The sequence below is a fragment of the Scyliorhinus canicula genome, chromosome 13 (assembly GCF_902713615.1).
Source record: "Scyliorhinus canicula chromosome 13, sScyCan1.1, whole genome shotgun sequence".
NCBI classification, from domain to species: Eukaryota; Metazoa; Chordata; class Chondrichthyes; order Carcharhiniformes; family Scyliorhinidae; genus Scyliorhinus; species Scyliorhinus canicula.
In genome coordinates, this window is record NC_052158.1 from 61,280,416 (window position 1) to 61,308,368 (window position 27,953).

Genomic DNA, 27,953 nt, shown 5'->3' on the forward strand with positions numbered 1-27,953 from the left:
CCTGGGGAAAAGCCTCTGACTATCCACTCTGTCTATGCCCCTCATAATTTTGTCGACCTCTATCAGGTCGCCCCTCAACCTCCATCGTTCCAGTGAGAACAAATCGAGTTTATTCAACTGCTCCTCATTGCTAAAGCCCTCCATACCAGGCAACATCCTGGTAAATCTATTCTGCACCCTCTCTAAAGCCTCAACATCCTTCTGGTAGTGTGGCGACCAGAATTGAACACTATACTCCAAGTGTGGCCTAACTAAGGTGTCACCTTCCTGTTTGTGTATTGCACTAAGATGAGCACATACTCAACTGTAGGCAGCCTTTATTTACACCTCCCCAACAGGGAGGGTAGCAGAGAGGGCAGTGTAACAAAATGCTCAGATTTTGCAAAAAATACATTCAGCACTCCTCAGTCAAATTAAGGTACCCAGCAGTGTTAGTACTGATGTTGCCTTGACCAATTGAGCCATCATTCCCCTGAGTGTCAAGTACATGAATACTGTATGTATATTGTATGGTGTTCGGCATACTGCCAGGATTGTCATCGTTATTCCATGATCCAGTGCTCCTCAGGGATAGTGGGGCTCACAGGGGATGCACCTCAGGTCATAAATAGAAGGTGTGAAACTCTTGAATTTGGGGGGGAAATACTCCTCACTGCAACTGAGGCAAACATGTCCAGACTCCTGATATTGTTTGAAACTCAAAATTAACCTTTTAATCTGCACAAAGATGAAACTTGCATTTATATAGCACCTTCCAGGACATCAACGCACTTCAGTCTATTGTGTACATTTGTAGTGTAATCAACCAGGGTCCCTGGCACTGTGAGGCAGCCGTGCTAACCACTGTGCCGTCCTGCTGCCCATGTTATGTAATATTATGTTATGCTATATTCTATACTACGCTCCCGTCCATTGACAAGGGAGGTGCTTCACTGTTGGAAACAAAGGGTGCAAATCTCCAATGAATGGGTTCAATGGCAGGTGGGGCAGGGTAGAATTCGGTGGGTGTCCAAAATTCAGTTTTATGCCGGCATGAATTTCCCATGGGATCTTCTGTTGGTGCCCATGAAGGGAGACCGGGGAACCCGTTGGTGGCCGGCGTGAAACTGCTTCCACCATGTTCAATTCTTCGTGATGCCAGTGGGAAAACATGCCGGTACAGAACAATGTGACGTGCAGAAGTTGGAAATCCCGGAAGAATGGCTGGGTCTGCCTCCGAGGTGGAGGTACCAGCAATCCTGGGATTCTGGAACACCACAGCACGGGGTGGTGGTGGGGTGAGGGGAGGAGGGGGGGGGGGGGGTTGCCTCCATCAGGTGGATCTTCCAGATCCAGTGTCATTGACGTCTGTCTTCCAGCCTCAGAGTGTACCTGAAGATCCAACATCTTTTTCAGGAGGTCCATCTCCTTTATTCTATGGTGGGTCAGTGATGCTCTATGCTATCAAATGGATCATTTTTGATGCCCAACAGTGATGTTTGGTGCCTTTTAAATATGGTACCTAGATATAAATGCAGGATGCTTACCACCACGGAATACTGCACTAAATCCCCGCCGAGTGCATAATTATTGAGGTCAGGTCTAGAGGATATGGCATGATTTCCCACCAACCTCCACAGAGGGAAATACTTCACATTCCCACCCCCACCGGGGACTTCGTCCCAGATGGGAGAATTCCGCCAACTGTCTTTTGAATGAGACGATAAACTGAGGTCAGAAGGACAAAAAAGATTCCATCACAATTTCTGGGTGTTCTGATCAGTAATTATCTCTTTATCAGTATCATTAGAACACGGTCATTGGGCATCATCACATTACTGTTTGTGGGAATATTGGATGCTGCATGTCTGTTGTAATTACCCATACATCGTTCGCTGTCAAGCATTTTAGAATTAATGCAAATTCTTTCTTTCTATAAGTGGTGAAAGGGTTAACCCATTACCTTTGTCAAAATAAAACCCATGTGTACATACCCTTGAAACTGTACTGAGTAAGTGATGCCTCCCAGAGGAAATCTCACGGGGCTCCACCTCAGGATATGTCTCATGTTGGTCGAATTTACAAACACATTCTTGGGTTTTGGCAATCTTTCAAGGCCTACAGGTTTAAGAGACAAGTAATCAAATCCATTTGAAACATAAACAGCACAGGCAGATTATTATGTCCAACAAATTTTGCAACAGTATCCCTTCTCTTATTTATTGAGTGAGTGATGGTGGGCTACCGTGTCACAGGCTTGCTGGAAGCCTTCACACAGGCCATCGGGATTTGTCCACATTTGCAAGGGGAAATCCTGGCTCCACTTGTAACTGTGTCTCCCTGGTTCCATCTCTCACCATTCTTCATTGTTATTTCCCAGCTTTGTCCTTTATCTCTGCTCTGGGTTCCACCCCTCTCTGCCGCATTCTCGACGTGATTCTCCGCCCCCCCACGCCGGGTGGGAGAATAGCGGGAGGGCCTCCCGACATTTTTCATGCCCTCCCGCTATTCTCCCGCCCCCCCACGCCCGACCCACGCCACGAATCGCCGCTCGCGTTTTTTACCGCAAGCGCCGCTTCTCCGAGGCCGATGGGCCGAGCGGCCGGGCCTTCACGCCCGTTTCAACACGGCAGCAAACACACCTGGTCGGTGGCTCGGTGGGCACCGGCCGCGGGCCATGCGTCCGTAACGGACGCACTCTTTTCCCTCCGCCGCTCCGCAAGATCAAGTCGCCACGTCTTGTGGGGCGGCTGAGGGAAAAGACGCCAACTGCGCATGCGCAGGTTGGCGTTGTCCAACCTGCGCATGCACGGCTGACGTCATTGGCTGCCCGGATCCGGGGGCGGAGGAGGGCGCCCCAACTCTGCTGGGCCTTCAGAGTGAGATGCCCCCCTCCACCTTCTGCCTGAGATGGAGAAAAGGTTTTATCAGTTTCCCACCCTCCCACACCCACTCCTGCCAGCCTAAAGTTCTCCTAGCCCCGCCCGGGGGGGAGAATTGGCCCCGGAAGTGGGCGTGAAGGCTGCCGTGGGTCACGGCCTGTCCCACAGCAGCCTTTACGATTCTCCGCATTTGCGGAGAATCTCGTCCTCTGTTCCTCCCCTTGAGTAGAGAAGATTGTGAAATGAAATGAAAATCGCTTATTGTCACAAGTAGGCTTCAAATGAAGTTACTGTGAAAAGCCCCTATTCACTACATTCCGGCGCCTGTTCGGGGAGGTTGGTACGGGAATTGAACCGTGCTGCTGGCCTGCCTTGGTCTGCTTTAAAAGCCAGTGTGCTAAACCAGCCCCAGTGGGGAGACTGATCGAGGTGTGTAGAATGTGAAAGGATTTCTTGGAGCAGATACAGAGAGACTAAGAGGACAGTGAAATCAGGAAGCAGTTCTTCATTAAAGAGAGTGGAGGTCTGGAACTCTCTCTCCCTGAAAGTCCTCAGATAGTGAGGGACATTCAGAGCTTTCAGGGCTGACATTAATATTCCCCCCATCCCCCACAGGGCCACCTGTCACTTGTTCTTTAGTATTGCTTTCACTGAGCAATGGTTTTTGTTCCCCTCTTAACACATGCTGCTTACTTACCATTATGCCACTATCAGCACCTTCTTTAGTCTTTAACACTGCCATTAACACTTCCTTTATCTTGAGCCCTGAATATCTGTGTTGCAATCCCTCGGAGCTCACACACATCACTGACCTATTTTGCGCCACCTCCTCTTAAACAGTATAAAACACATCACATTTCTCCCTCCCTTTAGTCCTGAAGAAGAGTCATATGGACTCAAAACACTAACTCTGTTTCTCCCTCCACAGATGCTGCCAGACCTGCTGCGTTTTTCCAGCATTCGCTGTTTTTATCATTGATAGCTTTTTGTAAGGTAAGGCCTTACGGGATATGGAGCTGCGGTAGCTAAATGGAGTTGATATACAGATCAGTCATGACCTAACTGAGTGTCAGAGCAGGCGTGAGGGACTGACTGGCTTTCTCCTCTTCCTAATGTTTCGATGTATCTATTCTCACCACTGACCTTGGCTCTAAGGTGGGTCTCTGCTGCACGATGTGGGAGGAGATAACTCATCTTGAAACAGTCTTCAGTAATAGTTCGCAGCCACAGCATGAAGCCTCATTGGGTTGAATTTTAAGGAAGGTGAGTGACCGGCATCTGCCATTCTGAGAGATGGCGCATAACAAGCTACCGCCAGCCCTCGAAATCCCACGGCCATATAACGCTCACTTGAGCATTGACTTCAGTCAGCCCTTGGAAGGAAGACTCGCCTGTGAGAGCTGTTAGTAAATCAGTTTGGCCGACAACTCTCCAACCCAGTCAGGCACAGCGATGGATTGGCCAGAAGCAGTACAGCTGCTCTGTGCCTGGAACTAAGTCCCAAGACCATCCTCAAGGTAAATCACGGGGACGGGAGGTGGCAGATGCCCTGAAGGGTTAGGAGGGTGGGCGCAGTCTCAGGGGTTAGGATAGAGGGGAGTAAGCCCAGAGTTCCAAGGGCCCGGATCCGGGGGCGGGGGAGGGCGCCCCAACTCTGCTGGGCCTTCAGAGTGAGATGCCCCCCTCCACCTTCCTGCCTGAGATGGAGAAAAGGTTTTATCAGTTTCCCACCCTCCCACATCCGCTCCTGCCAGCCTAAACATTGAGGCTGGGCAGGAAAAGGGTTTTAATCGGTGAAAGGGCAGATTTCCCACCCGAGGCCCTGCCCATTGAAGCATGAAATTGCGGGTTCCCGGGGGGGAATCCTGTCCAGTCAATTTTACTCTTCCCCGCCTCAGAACTCATCTTGAGGGGAGTATAAAATTCTGCCCATTGAATCCGTTCAGAGCTAATAAGAGCTGGAAACAGTGGTGAGGAGAGAGGGAAGGAGAATGGGTATGTGAAACTAGAAGGGAGAAAAGAGTGGCAGCATGGGATGGGGCTGGTTTAGCACACTGGGCTAAATCACTGGCTTTGAAAGGCAGGCCAGCAGCACGGTTCAATTCCCGTACCAGCCTCCCTGAACAGGTGCCGGAATGTGGCAACTAGGGGCTTTTCACAGTAACTTTATTTGAAGCCTACTTGTGACAATAAACAATTTTCATTTTCATTTCATGGGGATGAGTAGAAGGGGAAGAACATGAACCAGGAGAGGGGCAGAGTAAAAGACAGCCACCTTGAACTTGAAGGAAGGATAAAGTGCTAATGTTTGTTTTTGAAGAGATATAGATTGACCTGGATACAGGGGAGAACTCCACTACATTTCTTTGAAATAGTGTCATATGTCTCTTACATCCACCAGGGAGGATGTCGGATTCAATCTCTAACTCTAGTACATCATTCCAAAGGCTTACAATTCTCAGTATAAGAAGAACCTTCTTCCACATTACAACAGTGCCTCCACTTCAAAACTACATCATTGGCTAAAAAAATGCTTTGGTGCATCCTGGTGGCGTGGGAGGCATTATATTAGTGTGTTTCTTTCTTGCCTTCCTATCCTTCAGCTATTATATTTCATCTTATATCCATACCCCGATATTAAATTTCTCCAATCACATTGGAAGCAGTCTGTTTCTATGTGTTCTGCCTATTGCTTCAGGGTAGAGAAGGACAATATGGAAAATCATAGAATTTACAGTGCTGAAGGAGGCCATTCAGCCCATCGAGTCTGCACCAGCTCTTGGAAAGAGCACCCTACCCAAGGTCAACAACTCCACCCTATCCCCATAACCCAGTAACCCCACCCAACACTAAGGGCAATTTTGGACTCTAAGGGCAATTTATCATGGCCAATCCACCTAACCTGCACATCTTTGGACTGTGGGAGGAAACCGGAGCACCCGGAGGAAACCCACGCACACACGGGGAGGATGTGCAGACTCCGCACAGACAGTGACCCAAGCCAGAATCGAACCTGGGACCCTGGAGCTGTGAAGCGATTGTGCTATCCACAAGGCTACCGTGCTGCCTGTGTGGCCTGCATGAACTTTAAGAAGGCCTTTGATAAAGCTGGACTGAGAACAAAGGACAGACTGCAATGAGTCAGCGACCAGGTAACTGAATGTGGTGAAAGGTGGCTAAGAAACAGAAAAGAGAGGGTGGGAGTTCATGGGAGGTCCTCAGGCTGATACAAAGTAGGAAGCGATGTTCCACTGGAACCAGTTCTGGGGCTTTTGTTGTTTACCATATCCACAAGCGAATTGGACTCAGAAATTTGAGACATGTTGCAGAAATTTGAAATTGATAACAAATTGGGGATGTAATGTGGAGGATTACATGAGAATGCAGGGTAAAGCATGAACAGGCTTGCTGAGTGAGCAGACATTTAGTGAGGTGATTCAGTTCAGTCTGGCAGGAGGAATATGGGGGCTGCTTATTCCTTGGAAGGTAGAAAGTAGAAAGTAAATTGGGCGGGCAGAGGAGCAAAACGATCTGCAAATATAGATACATAAATCACTAAAAGCATTAACACATTTTAATAAGGCTCCAAAAATGCAAAAGGCCAGGGTTCATTCGGCAATTACGGTGTCATGGGCCAGGGTTTAGAGAACCCCAAATTATATATTGGAGTTCACCTGATCCACAACTTTTAATAGATTGTGATTATGGGGAGCACACAGATCTACTTTACAGCTATGATGCAACAGAGAGTTAAAGTACTTTTAAATTAAAACAATGTTTATTTATAAAACCAGTTCACACTTTATAAACCCACAGTAAACATCTTAACAACTGTCAACACCAATAAATCCCCCAAAGAATACAGTACTCTATAAGTAACTCTTAATCTTTCCTTGCAACACCCATAAGACAAAATAAAAACACCTTTTTACAGAAAGACATCAGGTTTAACTTCTCTACAGAAACAGGTATTATTTTTAAATCACCAAAGGATCTGGAGAAAGTCTTTAGATTGCAGAGACAGAGTCTAATACACCTTCTTGCTGTGACTGCAGCTATCCAGCTCTGCAAAGCAAAACTAAACTCACTCTGTAGCTGCGAGCCCAAAGCGAATGTAAAAGCAGACAGACAGCCTAGCTCCACCCACTCTGTGACATCACTGTAGCGATCTAATAAACACCCATTTCTTAAAGGTACACCCACTACAGCTATTCGATAAACACCCATTTCTTAAAGGTACTCTCACATGACTCTGGTTAGACTTGGAGTACAGTATGCCATTCTGGCCTCCATGGTTCAAAGGGATATTGAAGTACTGGAGAAAGTGAGGGGAAGATTTGGAAAGATGCTACCAGAATTGAGAGGACGCAATCATCAGGAATGATTGAGTAGGCTGGGTTGAAGAACTTAGAGGAGGCTAAATCGAAGACTTTAAAATCACTAAGGTGTGTGATGGAGTGGCGGGTGGAGATGGTTCACATTTGTGGGTGTCACTGGCAAGGCCAGCATTTATTGTCCATTCCTAGTTGCTCTTGAGAAGGTGATGGTGAGCTGCCTTCTTGAACCGCTGCAGTCCCCTGTGGTGTAGGTACACCCACTGTGCTGTTAGGGAGGGAGTTCCAGGATTTTGACCCAGCGACAATGAAGGAACGGCAATATATTCCCAAGTCAGGATGACGAGTGACTTGAAGGGGTACCTCCAGGTGGTGATGTTCCCAGGTATCTGCTGCTCTTGTTCTTCTAGATGGTAGTGGTCGTGCCAAACTAAGGGCCAGAAAACTTATATAGTCATTAACATCAAATAAAATTGATTCACAAAACGAATAGAAAGAAGGGGCCACATGGAGTGGGAGGAATGGAGTGTATTGATGCATTTAAAGGGAGGCCTGGTGCATAAGGGAGAGGGAAAGGAGGGAAAGTGAGAAAAGGTCTTTAGGGAGGAGGCTCCTGTGTGTGGAACATAAAGAGAGGAATAGTTCAGACGAACCAAATGCCCTTTCTTTGTCCAGTAGATGCTGCATAATCTTTAAACATCTCCATCAAATCATCCTTCAGTCACTTTTGTTCAATGAAAGCAGCCCTGATGTTTCAAGTCTTCCTTTCTGTTTTTATTTGCTCATGCCAGCTGATGAATTTGCATTGCACTACCTCCGCTGCCTCAACACACTGTGCCCAGAATGCACTGCTTTACCTGTCATCTTACCATGCCTTTATAAAGATTCACTGTCACACATCAACTTCTATACTGCACACTTCTCACCTATATTTCGTTCATGATCTTATTCAATCATCTGCTGATTCTAAGGTCTGAATCTGAACATCACAGTCTCTCTGATTTTCCACACCATTCAACTTACCCCATTCAAAATATAATTACATTTCCAGAACTAAATTCTATCACCTAGCATATAGTGCTAATGAATTCCATCTGTTACTTTTTTTGCCCATACGAACATCTTATCGGTTTCCCTATGCAGCCTATTTCACTCCTCAAGATTATTTGCACTGCCTCCTATTTTGAGATTGCTTGCAAATTTTAAAAGCATCCCCTCTGATTCTATATCAAAACCAAATGTGCAGATGTGACACAGAATAGAATCCTGTGGAACACTCCTTGCTGCCATTCTGGGTGACCGGCCTTACCTATTATGTTTCCTTTCTTCTGACCAGTTTGTAATGCAGTATTCGACCTCTAACTCCATACCCCTTAATTTTCTCTCAACGTCTTGTGCAGTACCTTACCAAAGGTTGCCTAAAACACAACACTGTATAGCCCTTATCAATCACAACATCAGCTCCTCAAAAAAAGCCTTCCTGAAATTCATGTCTGATTCCAGATTTATTTTTTAAATTCATTGATGGGATGTGGACGTCGCTGGCTGGGCCAGCAGTTATTGCCCAACCCTTGAGCTCAGCAGCTTGCTAGGCCATTTCAGAGGGCAGTTAAGAGTCAACCTCATTGCTGAAGTCACACGTAGGCCAGACCAGGTAAGGACGGCAGATTCCCTTCCTTAAAGGGCATTAGTGAACCAGATATGTTTTTAACCACAATTGACAATGGTTTCATTGGACTTTTTATTTCAGATTTTTATGTAATTCAAATTTGACTATCTGCCGTAAGCATTACCCCGGGTCTTTGGACTGCTTGCCCAGGGACAATACTACTATGCCACCACCTTCCCTACGTCATTCTTAAGGCTTTGGCTCAGTAATGCATTCTTAGTCAGACACTTGAGACTTGAAAACTCCAGCACAGAGCTTGGGGGGAGTGTAACAATGTCAGTGGTACCGTCTTTAGGATGAGATGTTAAACGAAGGCCCCATCCTTTCTCTCAGGTGAACATAAAAGAGCTGTGGTGCTGCTTGAAGAAAGGAAAGTGAGTTCTCCTGGGGTCCTGTCCAATGTTTAATACCTCAATCAAAATAAATGGCCAAAATTGGTCATTTATCTCATTGCTGTATGTGGGACCTTGATGTGTGCAAATTGGCTGTCACTACAACAATGACGACACTGCACAAGTCATACCTTGGTTTTTAAATCTCAAGTGCTTCCTTTCTCTTCTTCTAGATTTTCAGTAATTACATTTTGAATTAAAGGGGCAACCTTTTTCTGGCACAGATATTAATTGTGGCCTGTAATTACCCAGATTGGCTCTGACAACCAAGTAAACATGCTTCAAGCATCAAGTATCATCAGACTACTTGACCAGTGCAATAAAGCATCACTTTTGATCCCAATTCCACCCTCATCTGAGGCAGCACCATCAAGAAGCATTACTGGCAACATCAAGGAACTGTCAGGAGTCACTTGATAGCAATTCAAAGGCAAATCAGGCTCATTGCTCTGCCCTCCCCAGCACTGGGCTCTGGAACTTATTTCAGTATCCATATCACTTATACATCCGGGAATTATTTTGCAACCACAGACCAGGAATTCAATCTGGCACCTTCTAAGCCTTTAGGGCTCATTTCCTTACCAGGTACTCTGCGTACATACAAAACAATGAAGGGGTGAATGAAAAATTGAAATGAAAATCGCTACTGTCACAAGTAGGCTTCAAATGAAGTTACTGTGAAAAGCCCCTGGTCGCCACATTCCGGCGCCTGTTCGAGGAGGCTGGTACGGGAATTGAACCTTGCTGCTGGCTTGTCTTGGTCTGCTTTCGAAGCCAGCAATTTAGCCCTGTGCTAAACCAGCCCCTGTGTTGTCTAATTAAATAATAATGCTGTCTTAAGTCAATGGTGCCAATATGCACCAATGGATCTGTAACGTATGCTAATGTTTATTTTTCTTGATTGCAGCAAGCCATTTTCAGTCACTTCTCATTAAATTCAATAACCATTTCATAAACAGATAGGTTAAGAGGAGGAGAAAATCTGACAGCATTTACTTCCAGCATTAATCATGGGGAAGAAGGGCCTTCTCACTGAAAACTGTAGTTCACCAAGAACTCGGAACCTGGTGGCAAGAGACGGGGCAAAACATTTTGAAATAATTCACAAATCTCAAGTAGCTCTGCATTATCCAAGATAAAGCAACCTGCTTGACTGGCATCCAATCCACTACCTTAAACAATCAGTTCTTCCACCACTGGAATAAGTACATACAAGATGAATTGCAGCAATTCGTCAAAGTTTCTTCGACAGCAGCTCCCAACCATATAGGGCTCCATTGGCTGACCCCGGAATTGGGAAACGCGATTGGGCGGAAAATCGGTTTTGGCACCAAAATCATGATTGGCACCAGTTTCATGCCAAATCGCAATTCTCCGGTGCCTCGACAGCAGCATCAATGCCACTCCGCACGTACAGTAAATGCCGTTTGCATGTCATTAGCCAGCCCAACCCGATATTCTCTGGGGCTTCCACGGTTCTCTGCCTCCAGCGGGACAAATTCTCGATGGCAAGGTTCAATTGTGGTTTTAAAAATCATGAAACATGCGCAGTGGCTGCTGAAGGAGAGCGAGGGGGTTTGGAAAGTGCCCAACATCGCCATAGTTTGCTGACCACCATGCCGTTGGGCAGGGGACGTCTGCCAGGGCCAGGGGGTGGGGTTTGGGGTCAGTGTGGACAGGTCTGGAACACCATTGCCGCTGCCTGCAGGGATCGAACCCGGGTCCTCAGCGCTGTAGGCAGCAGTGCTAACCACCGCGTCACAATGACACCCTTTCAGCTGATCATTTCAATTCTCACTGCATCCTTTGAAAAACATCAAGAGGCTTATTCTCGAGCTCCATTATTGCCCTGCATATGACAGACATGGGCTTTACATCCTGTTTTGCATTGGCACAATTAACAAACCCATACCTCAACAAATCATCTTTGTACTGCTTTGTTCCCAATTTAAGTTTCTTCTTTGTAGGCTGTTTACCGAATGCCCTGGAGCTCTGTACACTACCAAAGCTAGCACTAGCACTGCCCTATCCCTCCGTGGACTCTGCACAGCAGCTCTCCCCAGCAGATTCCAATGTGAGATCCTAGCCAGTAGGTAGACTAGCTATTTGTGTCTCTGGTCGTCTCTTTCTTGTAACAAAATGATCGATGTTCACAGTCCTCTCGCCTTGCTGGAAAATGGATGAAGCTTGCCTCCAAGTGATTTTGTGCCAAGCAAGTACATACAGGGTGCTTACCACCAAGTGTATGTACAGGGCACGCTGACGTACTCACTGTTGCCCTTTCTGGTCAGAAGACTACATGGCTGATTATGCAGCTGTTCTCATTTTAAATGCCATTACCGACTGATGGGTGCAGCGAGAAGAAATTCTTCTTTCGGGAACTCCGTGACCTTTAGCTCCGCTGACACCTGCCTGTGATCCACCCGTGGGAAGTGACCCGCAGTTTGAAAAACCCTGGGTTAGATGGACCTTGGCCTTGTTACATCTTGCAATTCCTCTGGTCCTATATAATTGAATTGTTATTTCTAAGGCCTTCAGGAACCTTCATGGATAATTTTGCACATAATTACAATCAGTGATTAATTAGTCAATCAGATTGAGAGGATAAAGTTAAAATTAAATAAAGATAGACAATAAATATTAAAGAGCTCCAAATAATTCATCAAATTAACATTTGATACAGACAAATAATAAAAGTTAAGTTAAAATATTTACATTAGCCAGCCAATAAAGTGGCATCAACACAAGGGAAGGAGCTGATTGGTGAATCGCTATTGCTTATTTGAATCTTAAGTTTATTTACCTTAACTTAGTATGTCGTCTAATAACAAGAAGCATGGCAGGGCACCTGAATCTCAGGGAATGCTCTTCCTGTTCCATGTGGGAATTCCAGGATGCTTCTTGTGTCCAAAAGAAGCACATGTACAGGATGGGTCACCACTGATTTTCAGAACTTCAGCAGTAACTGACATCACTGTGAGGTATCCAGGATGGCATATTTCCAGAGGTAATCACCCTGTAGCTTAAGTGTGTGGTCAGAGAGGGGAATGGCTGCCCACCAGGCAATCAAGGAACATCAGGCAGATAATGCAGGAGTCCCCTGAGTGCATCTTGCTCTTAAACCAGTATTTAGTTGTGAACATTGGTGAGGGCATTGGTTACTGTGGGAATACAACCAGAGGTATGTCCATGGCCCCTCAGGTGGCTTAACTATGCAAGGGGTAGGAGAAAATTGGAGAAAGCAATAGTGATGGGCAATTCTGTAGTTAGGGGAACAGACAGGTGTTACTGAGGCCACAGATGTGAATCCAGAATGGGGGTGCCTTCCTGGTGCAAGGGCGCAGGAGGAAACCGTACCACTGAGTGACTGCAGAACATTTGAGGAGGGGGAGGGAGGAAGAACAGGCAGAGATCAGGATCCATATAAGTACCAAAAACATAAGTAGAAAGAGAGTTGACGTCTGCAGGCAGATTCTAGGGAACTGCGAAAAAGAGTGAAAATCAGGATGTCAAGGGTGGAAACCTTTGGAATCCCAGTGCCATGTGCCCCTGAGTATGTGAATAGAAGGATGGAGCAGATGGATGCTTGGCTGTAGATGGTGGAGGAGGGAATGGTTTAAATTCCTAGGTCTTTGAGAGATAGGTCCGATACAGACTGGATAGGCTACACCCCAAAGGGGCTAGGACCAATGTCCTGACCAGCATTGTTGCTAGTGCTAGGGAAGCGGTTTTAAGCCAATACAGCTAGAATATAGAATAATACAGGAAAAACAAGATGTTCTAAAGATTAGAAGACATGGATAAGGTGTGAGTTGGAGTCCGACTTAGTGATAATGCAATGAGTTCTAAATTAGATTTACATTTAAGCCATGGTAAATATGGTTGGTGAACGGCAAGCGCAAAAAGCCACATGGAATTATGATGTTGTGGCAATAACAAAGACCTAACTCAGAGAATAGAACGGGGTACTAAATATTCCCGGTTACAACGGATAGGGAAATAAAGTAAGGAGGATGGGTGGCAATATTGTTTGAGGAGAAATTACAGTACTGGTCAGAGAGGATATCCTGGAGAGGTCATGGGCAGAATCTATTTAGTCAGTGTTATGAAACAATAGAGATACCATTACATTATGTGTATTATATTGGCCACCGACTGTTGGGAACAATATAGGGGAGCAAATTTACACGGTCTTATTATGTGCAAAACCATGGAATACTTATAATCGGGGACCTCAGTTATCTTGCAATAGACTGAGATAATAATGATGCAGCAGGGAGAGTGGGGAGGAATTTCTAAAGCATATTCAGGAGAGTTTTCTACATCATATGCTGGATTCTCCGCCGTCGGGATTCTCCGTTGCACCGGAAGCCCGGGGCTTTCCCGATGGTGTGGGGCTGCCCACAATGGGGAAGCTCATTGGCACGCTGGCGAGACAGAGAATCCCGGGCCCCCTGCGCGTCAGAAATCTGGTGCAGTGGGACGGAGAATTCCGCCCCATATGTTCCTGGCCCAGAGAGGAAGGTGGCATTGCTGGATCCAATTCTGGAGAATGAGGCGGGTCAAGGGGATCAAGTCATCAAATCATTGAATTATAGAATAGTTATAGCACAACAAGAGGCCAGTCAGCCCATCAGATCTGTGTGAGCGCCCTGTAAGAGCAACTCAGCTAGACCCACTCCCCTGCCTCTTCCCCATAGTCTTGCAATACTTTTGTCTTCAGATAATGATCCAATTCCCTTTTGAACGCCACAATTGAATCTGCCTCCACCACTCTCTCAGCCAGTGCCTTCCTTTCCTAACAACTCACGGAGTAAAAATAAGTGTTTCCTCGTGTCGCCTTTGGTTTCCTTCGCCATTTGGCCTAAATCAGTGTCCTCGGGATCTTAACCCTTCCGCCAGTGGGAACAGTTTCTCCCTATCTACACTGTTCAGACCCCTCATGATTTAACAAAACCTCTATCAAATCTCCTGTCGGCCTTCTCTTCTCTACGAACAGACCCAGCTTTCCCAATCCATCCGTGTAACTGAAGCCTTTCATGCCTGGAACTATTCTCGTAAATCTTTTCTGCACCCGCTGTCATGTTTTCACATCCTTCCTAAAATGTTGAGTCCGGGGTTGAACAAATACTTCAGTTGAAGCCAAACCAATGTTTTGGTTTCGTCATAACTTCCTTGCTTTTGCGCTCTACGCCTTGATTTATAAAGCCTACGATCCTCCATGCCTTTTAAACCACTTCCTCAACCTGCCAGGCTACCATCAATGATTTGTGCCCATTTAACCCCAGATCTTTCTGCTCCTGCAGCCCTTTTAGAATTGTATCTTTGAATTTATATTGCCTGCCCTTGATCTTCCTCCCACCCGCAGAGAAAATGTTTGCATGGCGACTGCGGGGGAGAGAGCAGGGAGAGTGGGACTCGCTCTTGCAGAGAGCCAGCACAGACTTGATCAGCCGAATGGCCTCCTTCTGTACCATAACCATTTTAGATTCCATGGTCTGCTCGTTGATCAAACATTTCTTGTGTGCATTTGTCCCTTCCGTCTGCCATTGTCACCTTAACTGAGAAATCATGCAGGAAATATGAGCAAGCCTCCAAAAGTCAGGAATACTATTTCCACAGTCTGATTAATGAAAGTCTGAGAGCATCAATTCCTGGAAAGTGCATTACAACCAGGTATTACACAGAATTCTATTGAACATACAGTACAGAAACAAACCATCTAGTCCAATCTGTGTTGGAGTTTATATCCGCATGAGACTCCTCTCACTATCTGCCTCAGCTCAGACTTTCAACACATCATTCTATTCACCCGTCTCTCAGATGGTTATCTGGTTTACCGTTCTTCTGGCAGTGAGTTCCACATTCTATCCAATGGCAGTAAAAACACGTTCCTTATTTCCCTGTTGGATTTATTAGGAGCTATCTTGTATTTATGACTCCAAGTTTTGGGTACTCCCACAAGTGCAAAAACTCTCTCTACATCCATCCTGTTTAACCCCTTCAACGAATTCCACAGGCCAATCACTCTCTGGGTGAAGAAAATTCTCCTAATCTCTGTCCAAATGTCCTCCCCTGGACCCTCAGATCCCTGGATCTGGACACACCCACCATCAGGAACATCCTCCCTGCATCTACTCTGATTAGTCCTGTTAGAATTATATAGGTTTCTGAACTCCAGCGAATACAATCCTAACCAATTCAATCTCTCCTCATATGTCAGCCCTGCCATCCCAGGAATCAGTCTGGTAAACCTTTGCTGAACCCCCTCCCTAGCAAGAACATCTTGCAGCACGGTAGCATAGTCGTTAGCACAAATGCTTCACAGCTCCAGGGTCCCAGGTTCGATTCCGGCTTGGGTCACTGTCTGTGCGGAGTCTGCACATCCTCCCCGTGTGTGCGTGGGTTTCCTCCGGGTGCTCCGGTTTCCTCCCACAGTCCAAAGAGGTGCAGGTTAGGTGGATTGGCCAGGCTAAATTGTCCTTAGTGTCCCAAATTGCCCTTAGTGTTGGGTGGGGTTACTGGGTTATGGGGATAGGGTGGAGGTGTTGATCTTGGGTAGGGTGCTCTTTCCAAGAGCCGGTGCAGACTTGATGGGCCGAATGGCCTCCTTCTGCACTGTAAATTCTATGACTAATCTTCCTCAGATAAGGGTCTGGATTCTTCCAAAATGGGACTATGCCCCCACGCCGACGGAAAAAAAGTGGAGTTTTACTCCGGAAATTCCGAGAAATAAGTTGAGCTAATTCAATGCCCTGCAGGGGGCGAGCAGGGACCCGGAGTGAATCTTGCAGCTTTAGCTGCGGATATGGGCCCCCGCACGTCTGGTTTGGAGTCCATGCATGTGCACGACAGCAGCCTCCTGTGGCCGTGCCGAGCTCTATGGTGGATTCGGACCGCGGAGCCACACACAGAAAGGAGACCCCCAATCGGCCGTGCGCCCGAGCATAAAACCGTGCGAATCTAATTCCCCGGCCGCCTATATGAAAAAATGAAATGAAAATCGCTTATTGTCACTAGTAGGCTTCAAATGAAGTTACTGTGAAAAGCCCCTATTCGCCACATTCCGGCGCCTGCTCGGGAAGGCTGTTACGGTAATCGAACCGTGCTGCTGGCCTGCTTGATCTGCTTTCAAAGCCAGCGATTTAGCCCTGTGCTAAACAGCCCTGATAAGGCCCACCTCCCCGGTGAGCGATTTCCCCCTGCCCCCGACCAGTCGACTCGCCAGCATCCCGACCGGCAATAGGTGGCTAGTTCCACGCCGTCGGGAACACGGCCGTCCGGGAGCGAAGGATCGCCTTTATCAACAGGCCCCCAGCTACGTGGCATACTCCGCGGTCACTCCAATTTTTGGGTTCCGGAGAATCGCCAAACCTGCGCCGGGCCCGATTACGGCGTGAAACTGGATTCTCTGCCCCGGTGCCGGCCGCAATTTCTGCACAGGGCTGCGGAGAATCCAGCCCAAGGAGTCCAAAACTGCTGTAAAGAAAATAGCTGCTGCTTCTTCAATCTTTACTAAAGCTATAGGGTGAAATTCTCCGCCCCCCACGACGGGTGGGAGAATAGCGGGAGGGCCTTCCCGACATTTTTGCCGCCCTCCCGCTATTCTCCCCCCCCCCCCCCCCGCCGAATTCCCGACCCGAATCGCTGCCGCCGTTTTTTTAGGGCCGGCAGCGATTCTCAGCTGTTAGATGGGCCGAAGTCCAAGCCCTTTACGCCGTTTTTACGAACGGCAAACACACCTGGTCTTGCCGTTCGTAAAAACGGCGTGACTAACTCGCTATTAATAACCATGGCACCGAATGGCACGGCCGTACCAAGGCTGTGCCAAGGGTGCCATGGGCCCGCAATCGGTGGGCACCGATCGCGGGCAGCGGGCCCAATGCCCGCGCAGTATCCATTCGCGGGGGGGCTGAGGGGCAACCCGGCCCGCGCATGCGGGGTTTCGCGCAAAAACGCGATGACGTCACCCGCGCATGCGCGGGTTGGAGTCTTCCAAACTGCGCATGCGCGGCTGACGCCATATGACGCGTCAGCCGCCGCTAACTCCGGCAAGCGGGCTTAACGATTTTCGTTAAGCCCGTCTTGCCGGAGCCTACGGCGTCGGGCTGCTAGCTCCGACCGGGGACCAGAATCGGTCCCCGGTCGGGAAGGGGCGCGCTGCCGTAAAACCCGCCCGGGTTTTACGCCAGCTTTTCGTTTTCTCCCGTTTTGGGAGAATCGCGCCCATAATCTCTCAATTCTGTTGCCATCTCTGTAAGGTTCTTTTGCACCTTCTCCAGTCCTTTATGTTCTTTTTATAGTAAAAAGTCAAGACCCGCACATAGTATTGTAAGTGTAGCCTGATCAGGGCTCTCGATATGTTCAACATAACTTCACTACCTTTAAATTCTATACCCCTGAACTGATAACTTTGCAGGGCGCAAAAGCGACAGTGTTTATTCATTTCTTGCTTTTCATTTATTTGCAAATCTAACCGAACCACTGTTTTCCTAATCCTAATCCTTTCTTAACCGAAACAACTAGAAATTTTGGAAAGATCGTGACCCATCTGGGCTTGAACCTGAGGAGGGTTTCTCCAATAAGATTGATTTTGGCTTTGACCCTTAATTGAGGTTTCCACTTACATACAAACGTACAAGTTAGGAGCAGGGGTAGGCCACTCGGCCCCTCGAGCCTGCTTTGCCATTCAATAAGATTGTGGTTGATCTGATTGTAAATTCAACTCCACATTCCTACCTATCCCCGAAAACCTTTCATCCCCCTTGTTAATCAAGAATCTGCCTTATAATAGTCAAAGATTCTGCTTCAACTGCCTTTTGAGGAAAAGAGTTCTAGAGATTCACCACCCTCTGAGAGAAAAATATTCTTCTCACCTCGGTCTTAAATGAACAGCTCCTTATTTTTTAAAATAAATTTAGAATACCCAATTCATTTTTCCAATTAAGGGGCAATTTAGCATGGCCAATCCACCTACCCTGCACATCTTTGGGTTGTGGGGGCGAAACCCACGCAAACACGGGGGGAATGTGCAAACTCCACACGGACAGTGACCCAGAGCCTGCATCGAACCTGGGACCTCAGCGCCATGAGGCTGCAGTGCTAACCCACTGTGCTACCGCGCTGCCCAGCTCCTTATTTTTAAACAGTGCCCCTCGTTCTAGATTCTCCCACAAAGGGACTCATCCTTACCACATTCACCCTGCCCAGACCCCTCAGAATCCGACATTCTTCAATCAAGTTACCTCATCAGACATATCTGTCTGACTGACTAGTCTCAGGTGTAATTTGGTTGGAGTAACTATTGGTATTCTACTTGTACCCCAACTAGTCAATCCATCAGACTCGTTAGATTGTTCCCAACTACTGTCTTCTTTGCGAATCTCTGAAGGTAAAACATGATTCTTTTTGTACAAACCTAAACATTCCACTACCAAACATCTTGACCCAATTTGTGCAAGGACCACATATTTTCATGACTCTTCCTAGTAGCCACTCCAACCACTTCAGATGATGCTTTTTTAACTCAACCTTCTGGTTTGACCTCAAATTTCTTTCTCTCACTCTATCCATATTGTAATTCTCTTTCTGCCTGGTTTGAACCTCTTCTACTGATTGTGCTAAATGTGAATGATCAATGAAAACTTTGTTCTAGGCTGTCATCTAAGAAAAGATTCAGCTGGTGTTCTGCTGCTAGTCATAGAACCCATAGAATCTCTACATTGCAGGAGGTTATTCGGCCCTGCAGGTCTGCACCAACCCTCTGAACGAGCACTCCACCCAAGTTCACTCCCCCACCCTATCCCAATAACCCAATCTGCACATCTTTGAACATTGGGCAGCAATTTAGCGTGGTCAATCCACTAACCTGCACACATTTGGACTGTGCGAGAAAACGAGAGCACCCGGAAGAAACCCACGTAGACACAGGAAGAAAGTGCAAACCCCACACAGACAGTCACCCAAGGCTGCAATTGAACCCAGGTTCCCGGCGCTGTGAGGCAGCAGTGTTAACCACTGTGCCACTGTGCAGCCCTTTTTCGCCGAAAGTCAGGAAGGTTTACTATCACAAAACACTATTGGAAAGAATAATATATGTATCATAAAGCCAGGTTTAACATTACTTTGAATATTTTGACTTGTTAAGATTTTCTATTTAGAATTGGTATACTTCCCTTTCAGTTCTCAAAGTGTGAAGGAGTTAGGATTGAGGTTCAGTATGAAACAAAATGGATGACAGTTCTACGAATGCATCGCAGAAGGTTCTTCAAATTGTAACTTTGTCTGATTTTGAAGGAATGTAAAACAACTAGCTCAATTTCCGGAGCGTAAAAGCTGTCACACAAATGTTCTACATTCTATTGGAAATACGCATGACGCATGTTTATAGATGGAGCTCCAATGAAAATTATAAATATACAAATAGGTAGGTAGGTCAGTAGATAGGTCAATAGAACAGGGAAGTCACTTATTAATTGAAGTCTAGGTGGGGCAGAGAAACAAAGGGGTCTCAAATACATCCATCGCTAAAAGCTGCTCCACAGGTTAAAAAGGACATAAAAATGCCAGCCAAGATTTAATTTTACTTCTAGAGGGAGAGAATTGAAAAGATAGGCTAAACCTGTTCTGAACATTGGTTACACCATACTTAGAGTACTATGTGCAGTTCTGTAAAAAGGATGTAGAGCAGGGTTTTTCAAAGTGTGGGGCGTGACCAGCGGGTGGGTCGTGGAGGTTGGAGGGAGGGTCATGGAGCGACCAGTCACGGAGTTCCTGATCGCGGGGGAAATGCCCAACAGCCGCAACCGGCTTTTAAATTGAGAATGCCAGCCACAATCAGCTTCTGAATGGAACAATGGCAGTCTTCCAGTCAGAAGCAACAGCAGAGAACAGGTCACGCGCCCGGCACATCCACTGACGTCATGAGCTTTTGTCGTGACATCATGAAGCAGAGACTTTGTAGCCATGAGGAAGTAAGGCATGAAACTGTGAAGAGCTGAAGATGTTATGTTTTGTTATAAGAAAGATAGGGCCAGACAGAAAACTTTTCACCCTCTTTGTTAATCAAGAATCTATCTAGCTCTGCCTTAAAATGTACAAAGATTCTGCTTCCACTGCCTTTTGAGGAAGAGAGTTCTAGAGACTCACCACCCTCTGAGAGAAAATAGGCAGTGTACCTCCTGTCCAGGATCTCACAACTGAATCTGCTGGAGAGAGCTGCACAGGAGAGTCCAGGGCAGGACCGAGCAGTGCTAGTGTTAGCTCTGTACAGAGCTCCAGGACCTCTAGTGAACAGCCATCAATGAAAGAACTGAAATTGGGAACAATGCAATATTAAGATGATTTCTTGAGGTATGGCTTTGTTAATTTTGCTAATGCAAATCAGGATGCAAAGCCCATGTTTGTTGAATGCAGCAAAGTACTGGAAAATGGGAGTTTAAAACCCTCAAAATTTCATGTATGGTATACCCTGTGCAGTCCGATGGATGGATAGATGGATGGATGGGTGGATAGTTAGATGGATGGACAGATGGACGGAGGGATGGACGGTTGGATGGATGGAACAATCATTACTCTTGAAAAGTACTTCATAGGCAGCAAACTACCTTTGCCAAAGCTCAAGGTTGTGAGAGGCACGGCTAAGGGTCCATAGCAATTTTCCATGCGATCCATGAATGAATGAGAAAGTGTTTATCCAGGATGCTGTGGGCCAGGAGACATAGGAAGGGAATGAGCAGCAGTTAGAAGTGGGCTTGATGAGAACTATTAGGTGGGTTTGGAGTTCAACCCTCATATGTGCAGCACAGAGTGGGCTGGCTTTCTCACCTCATAGGGGTGAAAGGGCACTGATGCTGGCTCAAAGATCATCTGCCAGACTGGCATTTACTAAGTCTGGTGGTGGGCGCCAGATGGGTTCAACTTGTTCTGGAGAGCCAAATTTTTGTTAATGCTGGATTTCTACACCCTTTAGCTCAAATATAAGGTGCAAAACACAAGCTGGGCACACTCATATCAAAGAACAAAGAACAATACAACACAGGAACAGGCCCATTCGGCCCTCCAAGCCTGCGCCGACCATGGTATCTGCTTAAACTAAAACCGTCTGCACTTATGGAGTCCATATCCTTCCATTCCCACCCTATTCATATATTTGTCTAGATGCCCCTTAAATGCCGCTATCGTACCTGCTCCCACCACCTCCCCAGGCAGTGCGTTCCATATATTTATCACACTCTGTGTAAAAAAACTTGCCTCGCACATCTGATCTAAACTTTTCCCCACTCACTTTAAACCTTATGTCTCCTAGTACTTGACTCTCCTACCGTCGGAAAGAGCATCTGACTATCCTCTCTGTCCATGCCACTCATAATCTTGTAGACCTCTAACAGGCCGCCTCTCAACCTCCATCGTTCCAGTGAGAACAGATCGAGTTTATCTAACCTCTCCTCATAGATAACGCCCTCCATACCAGGCAATATCCTCGTAAACCGCTTCTGTACCTTCTCCAAAGCATCAACATCCTTGTGGTAGTGTGGTTACCAGAATTGTACTCAATATTTCAAATGAGGTCCTTTACAGCTGCAATATGACTTGCTAATTGTTATATTCAGTGCCCCGACTGATGAAGGCCAGCATGCCGTATGCTTTCTTGACCACCTTATCCACATGTGTTGCCACTTTCAGTGATCGGTGGACATGCACAGCCAGATCGCTCTGCCTGTCAATATTCGCAAGAGTTCTACCATTTATTGTGTTATTCCTACATGCATTGGACCTTCCAAAGAGCATTACCTCACACTTGTCCGGATAAAACCCCATCTGCTATTTCTCCGCCCAAGACTCCAACCAGTTTATATCCTGCTGTATCCTCTGACAATCCTCTTCACTATCCGCAACTCCACCAATTTTTGTGTCATCTGCGAACTTACTAATCAGACCAGCTACATTTTCATCCAAATCACCACGAACAACCATGGACCCAGAACTGATCTCTGTGCCACACAGGTAGTCACAGCCTTCCATTCAGTAAAGTACCCTTCTACTGCTACCCTCTGTCTTCAGTGCCCAAGCCAGTTCTGTATCCAACTTGCCAGATCACCTCTGATCCCATGTGATTTACCCTTTGTACCAGTCTACCATGAAGAACCATGTCAAACGCTTTACTGAAGACCATGTACTGCCTTTCTCTCATCTATTATCTTCATCACTTCCTCAAAAAACACAATCAAATTAGAGGGGTACGACCTCCCCTTCACAAAACCATGCTGTCCATCACTAATAAGTCCATTTGTTTCCAAATGTGAGTAAACCCTATCTCTAAGAAAGTTTTCCAATAATTCCCCTACCACTGACATAAGGCTCACCGACCTATAATTTCTTGGATTATCCCTGCTGCCTTTCTTAAACAATGGAACAACGGCAAATATTGGGAAATCAATACCTGTTCCTCAAAACCAATATTAAAACCATCTTCATTTTCGGCACTTTAATATTATGAATATCATATAGTATTATAATTTTAATAGAGGATTGGTGATTACTAATCAATTTGAAATGGGGGACTTCAACTAAAAAAGTTTGAGAAGCACAGGTTTAGCTTGATAGATTTAGCGATAGGTATCTTAATTAGCTACTGTTCTAAAACTCAGTTCATGCTGCCATTCCTATTCTTGGGCTGACAAGTGGCAAGTAACATACGCACCACACAACTGCCAGGAAATTATCATCTCCAACAGGAGAGGATCTAACCATCGCCCCTTGACATTTAATGGCAATATCATCACTGAATCCCCCACAATCAACATCCTGGAAGATTACCATTTATCAGAAACTGAACTAGACAAGCCATATTAATACTGTGGCTACCAGGACAGGTGAAAGGCTAGGAATTCTGCGGTGAGTAACTCACTTCCTGAGTCTCCAAAGCCTGTCCACCATCTACAAGGAACAAGTCAGGAGTTTGATGGAATACTCTCCACTTGCCTGGATGAATGAAGCTCCAAAAACGTTCAAGAAACTTGACACCATCCAGGACAAAACAGCCCACTTGATTGCTCCTCCTTCCACAAACATTCAATCCCTCTACCACCTACAAATAGTGGCAGCTGTGTGCACAATCAAGATTCCATAGGCAGCACCTTCCAAACCCACAACCACTACCATCTAGAGAGACAAGGGAGGCAAATACATGGGGATACCTGGAGGTACACCCTCCAAGCCACTCACAATCCTGACTTGAAAATATATTGCCGTCCGTTCACTGTCGCTGGGTCACAATCTTAGAATTCCCTCCCTAGCAGCACTGTGGCTGTACCTACACCTCAGGAACTGCAGCGGTTCAAGAAGGAGCTCACCACCACCTTCTCAGGGGCAACTAGGGATGAACAGCAAAAACTAGTCTAGCCAGCAACGTATGCATCCTATAAAGGAATTTTAAAAAAATATTTAGTAAACAGCAATTATGCGACAGCACAACACAGAATGATTTGTTTATACTCTCTGGACAAATGTTTAATATTTCAGTCAGTGGGTTATGGATTGAAGTCCCACTGAACGCATTTAAGCTTATAATCAAAGCTAACACTTCAGTAGTAAGGGAGTGCCGCATTGTCAGCTTTAGGATGAGATGTAAAGCTAAACTGGCCTCTCAGGTGGGTATGACCCAATTCACAGAGGACCAGGGGAGTTCTCCCCACTGCTCTGGCCAACATTCATCCTTCAACCAATGACACAAAAATTTGTCATTCATCTCACTGAAGGGAGCTTGCTGTGCACAGATTGATTGTCACGTTTACTACATGAGAGTCACAACAGTTTAACTCCTTCGGCTGGATTCTCCACTCCCCGACGCTGAAATCGCGTTCGGCGCCGGGGCGGAGAATCCGCTTTGACGGCGAAATCCGGAGCGGCGCCAGGTTTTTGGATTCTCCGCCCCCTGAAAAGCAGCATACTCTAGGAGTACGCCGCGCCAAGTATCCACGGCCTCAGGCAATCTCGTGATGCTCCGATCCCGGCCAGCTGAGTTCCCGATGCCGTGGGTTAAGTGTGCTCACGCCGTTCGTGAACTCAACGTTGCGGCTGCAGACTCAGTCCGGTGCCGGCACATTTGGAGGAGGGCCGATCCATAGGCAGGGGAGGCTTCATTTGGGGCTGGGGGCACTGTGGGTGGGCGATCTGGGGTGCACGAGGGAGGCACTACTTTACGGGTCTGGGTCCGCGACTTGAGTTCGCCGTAGAGCACGGCGCGGCCGCTGCTGGTCGCCGCCGTGCGATTGCTCGGCCACGGAACCGGTAGTGCTCAAGGCCGATTCAGCAGCTATAAGGACAAGGGCAGCAGATACATGGAGACGTCACCACCTGGAGGTACCCCTCCAAGCCCCTTCTATGGTGCCTCCCTGCTAGCCCCCAGCAAAATGGGGAATCGGCGTTTTGCGCCAGTTTCCCTGGCGTAAAACACCACCGTATTCATGCCGGCGTGGGACTTAGTCTCCAAAATGGAGAATCCAGCCCCTTGTCTTTAAAGTGCTTTTAGATGCCCTGAAGTTTTGTAATTATCACTTACAACATTTAAATGTTCCTGTTTCTCAAAGATGAATCATAGAATAGAAACCCTATAGTGCAGAAGGCGGCCATTCGGCCATCGAGTCGACACCGGCACTTGGAAAGAGCAGCGTACTTAAAGTTAAGCCCACGCCTCCACCTTATTCCCATAACCCAGTAACCCCACCTAACATTTTTGGGCACTAAGAGACATTTTGTCATGGCCAATCCATCTAACCTGCACTTCTTTGGACTGTGGGAAGAAACTGGAGCACTTGGAGGAAACCCACGCAGATACAGGGAGAAAGTGCAAACTCCACACAGACAGTCACCCGAGGCCAAGATTGAACCTGGGACCCTGGAGCTGTGAGGCAGCAGTGCTAAGCACTGTGCTACAGTGTCGCTGTTGTGTGACTGGTTAACTGGCTTGAAGCCATGGATCTTGTATACATGCACTTCCCTGTTTTTCGGAAAGTTAGTCACCTGTATACATTTGATTGTTGACACTCTCCAGGTCATCCACAATGCCCTTGGCCGTCATGACAAGCTTCCCTAAAACAGACATTTTCTGTTTTTTCCTTCACGCTTTGATAATCGACTCAACTATTTTCTCCCTCTCAAGACTCTGCAAAGAGCATTTTCCAATAAGGCCCAATTTCACCTCCCCACATACCCCCATTCCCTCTCCACAGTTCTTTCCTGAAGGCTCGCTCCATTGGTGCTCACAGCTCCAAATACCTGCATCCAAATGACCATTCGCCAATCTGAGTGCTTTTGGCATCTTTGATAATCCAACCACAACAATTTAGATTCATATACAGCCATTAATAAGGTTAAATGTTCCACAGTGCTTCACGGATGTATTGTGAAGCAAAATATCAGGTATTCGAGCCAAACCTGATCCTGTTCAAAGGTTACACAAGAACACAAGGAATAGAAGCAGGAGTAGACCACCACGCCCCTCAAGTCTGTCCCGTCATTCAATACAATCATGGCTTATCTATGTCGGCTTCAACTCTTTTTCTGTGCCATTACCCATAGCCCTTTATTCCTCAAACATAAAATATTTATCCACCTCCACTTTAAGTAGTTCTAATGACCCAGTCTCCAGCCCCCTCCGGGGCAGAGAATTCCAGAGATTCGCCACCCTCTGGGAGAAGAAATTTCGACACACCTCAGTTTTTAGTCCTTTATCTTCTAGCTATGGCCCCTTGTTTGAGACTCTCCCACCAGTGAAAACATCTCACCATCTGCCCTGACAAGCGCTCTCAGGATCTTATATGCTTGAATAAGATCACCGCTCACTCTTCTCAACTCCAAGGATTGCAGATCCAGACTATTGTCTCTCTTGATAGGACAACCCTGTCATCCCAGGAATTAGCCTGGTGAATCTCCTTTAGACTGACTCCAATGTTACTATATCCTTTACCAAAACTGTATGCAGTTTTCCAGGTGAGACCTCACCAACACCCTGTACAATTGCAACAAAACCTCCCTATTTTTAAACTCCAACCCTTTGCAATAAAGACCAAAATGCCATTTGCTATCTTAACTCCTTGTTGGACAAGGTGTATGACCTCACACTTCCCCACATTTAACTCCATTTGCCAGATTTTCTCCTAGTGATCCCCATCACAATTCAACCCCGCCCCCCCCTCACCCGCATCGCAATTGTGCCCCTCACCCCAGAATATCGGAGTCTCCCCACTTCCTCCAAGTATGGGGGTAACCTGACTTCCCCCCACAGAGCCCCTAAATGAGGAGACCCACCAGAGACCCTCTATGTAAAGAGCCCCCACCAGAGACCCCTTGAATAAAGAGACCACCTCAGAGACCCCTAAATAAGGAGACCCCCAGAGACCCCTAAAGAAAGATACTCCTAGAGGCCCCTAAATAAAGGGAACCCTCAGAGACTCCTAAATAAAGGGCCACTCCCTCCCCCCCGAGATCCCCAAAATAGAGATCCCCCACAAACCTCCCGAGAAAATAAACGCCTGCCAGGAAACCTTCCAGAAAAGAGATCCCTGTCAGACAGCGCCCCAGAAAAGAGACCCCTGTCTGGAAGCGAGAGAGCAGACCATACAGAGGCAGTGGAAACAATTACTGTTGCAACACTCACCTGGGCAATACTTCTGGCTCAGACAAAGGATGCACCACATATCAATTCCTGGAAAGAGAAACCGGGCAGCTGTGCTTAAACCTCTCAGATGCTTAGGATTCAACCTATTCATTCATTGCCCTTAGACGGCTGTGATTGACAGCTCTCACACACACACAGCTGACAGCCTTACTTCATTGATCTACCTTCACAGTTGAGTATCTCTGAAGTGCTCTAACCACAATGCTTATAAACAGCAACTGCTTCAAAGGGAGTTATGTGCTGCCAATTTCCAGCTGACCACTTCAAAAGCACTCAAGCTTGAAGGGAGATAATTGGAAAGCACTTTGCTCTTTGAAGTGATTGGTGTTTATAAACATTGTGGTTAGAGCAGAGTTACTCATCCTTGAATGAAGATGAATGAAGGGGCTGGTTTAGCACAGCGCTAAATAGCTGGCTTTTAAAGCAGACCAAGGCAAGCCAGCAGCACGGTTCAATTCCCGTACCAGCCTTCCCGAACAAGCGCCGGAATATGGTGACGAGGGGATTTTCACAGTAACTTCATTTGAAGCCTACTTGTGACAATAAGCGATTTTCATTTTTCAGTTTCAAGTCTGACAAATGTGAGTGTGGAAGCTGTTAATCAGAGCCCAGTAAGGGAAATGAATAAATGGCCTGCAGCTCAAGGATCTGAGGGGTTTAAACAGAGCTGCCTGGTCTCTCTTTCCAGGAATTGACACATGGTGGTTTCTGTGTCTGAGTCAGCAGGTATATGCCCAGGTGAATGATACAACAGTAATTTTTTTCACTGCCTCTGCCTGGACTGCTCACTAGCTTCCATACAAGGGTCTCTTTTCTGTGCGGCTGCCTGACAGGGGTCATTTTTCTGTGGGGCTTCCTGTAAGCGGTCTCTTTCCTGCTGGGGTTGTTGGGGTTTCTTTATTTAGGGGGCCCGTGGGGTTCTGTTTGTTTAGGAAATCTCTGGGGAATCTCTTTCCTTTGGGAGTCTCTGGGGGGCCTCCTTATTTACGGGGTCTTTGTAGATCTCTTAGTTCAGAG

At 46.7% G+C, this 27,953-nt stretch overlaps 1 protein-coding gene across 5 annotated transcripts in view; it reads right to left on the reverse strand.

The window, feature by feature from the left end:
• The window catches only part of crfb16 (cytokine receptor family member B16), a 113,352-nt gene that overhangs the window by 25,840 nt on the left and 59,559 nt on the right, over nt 1-27,953 (reverse strand). For all 5 annotated transcript variants that reach the window (XM_038816616.1, XM_038816614.1, XM_038816615.1 and 2 more), the window contains exon 2: nt 1,974-2,097. In XM_038816616.1, coding sequence (XP_038672544.1) covers nt 1,974-2,097 — 124 coding nt within the window. The remainder of the gene's footprint in view (nt 1-1,973; nt 2,098-27,953) is intronic.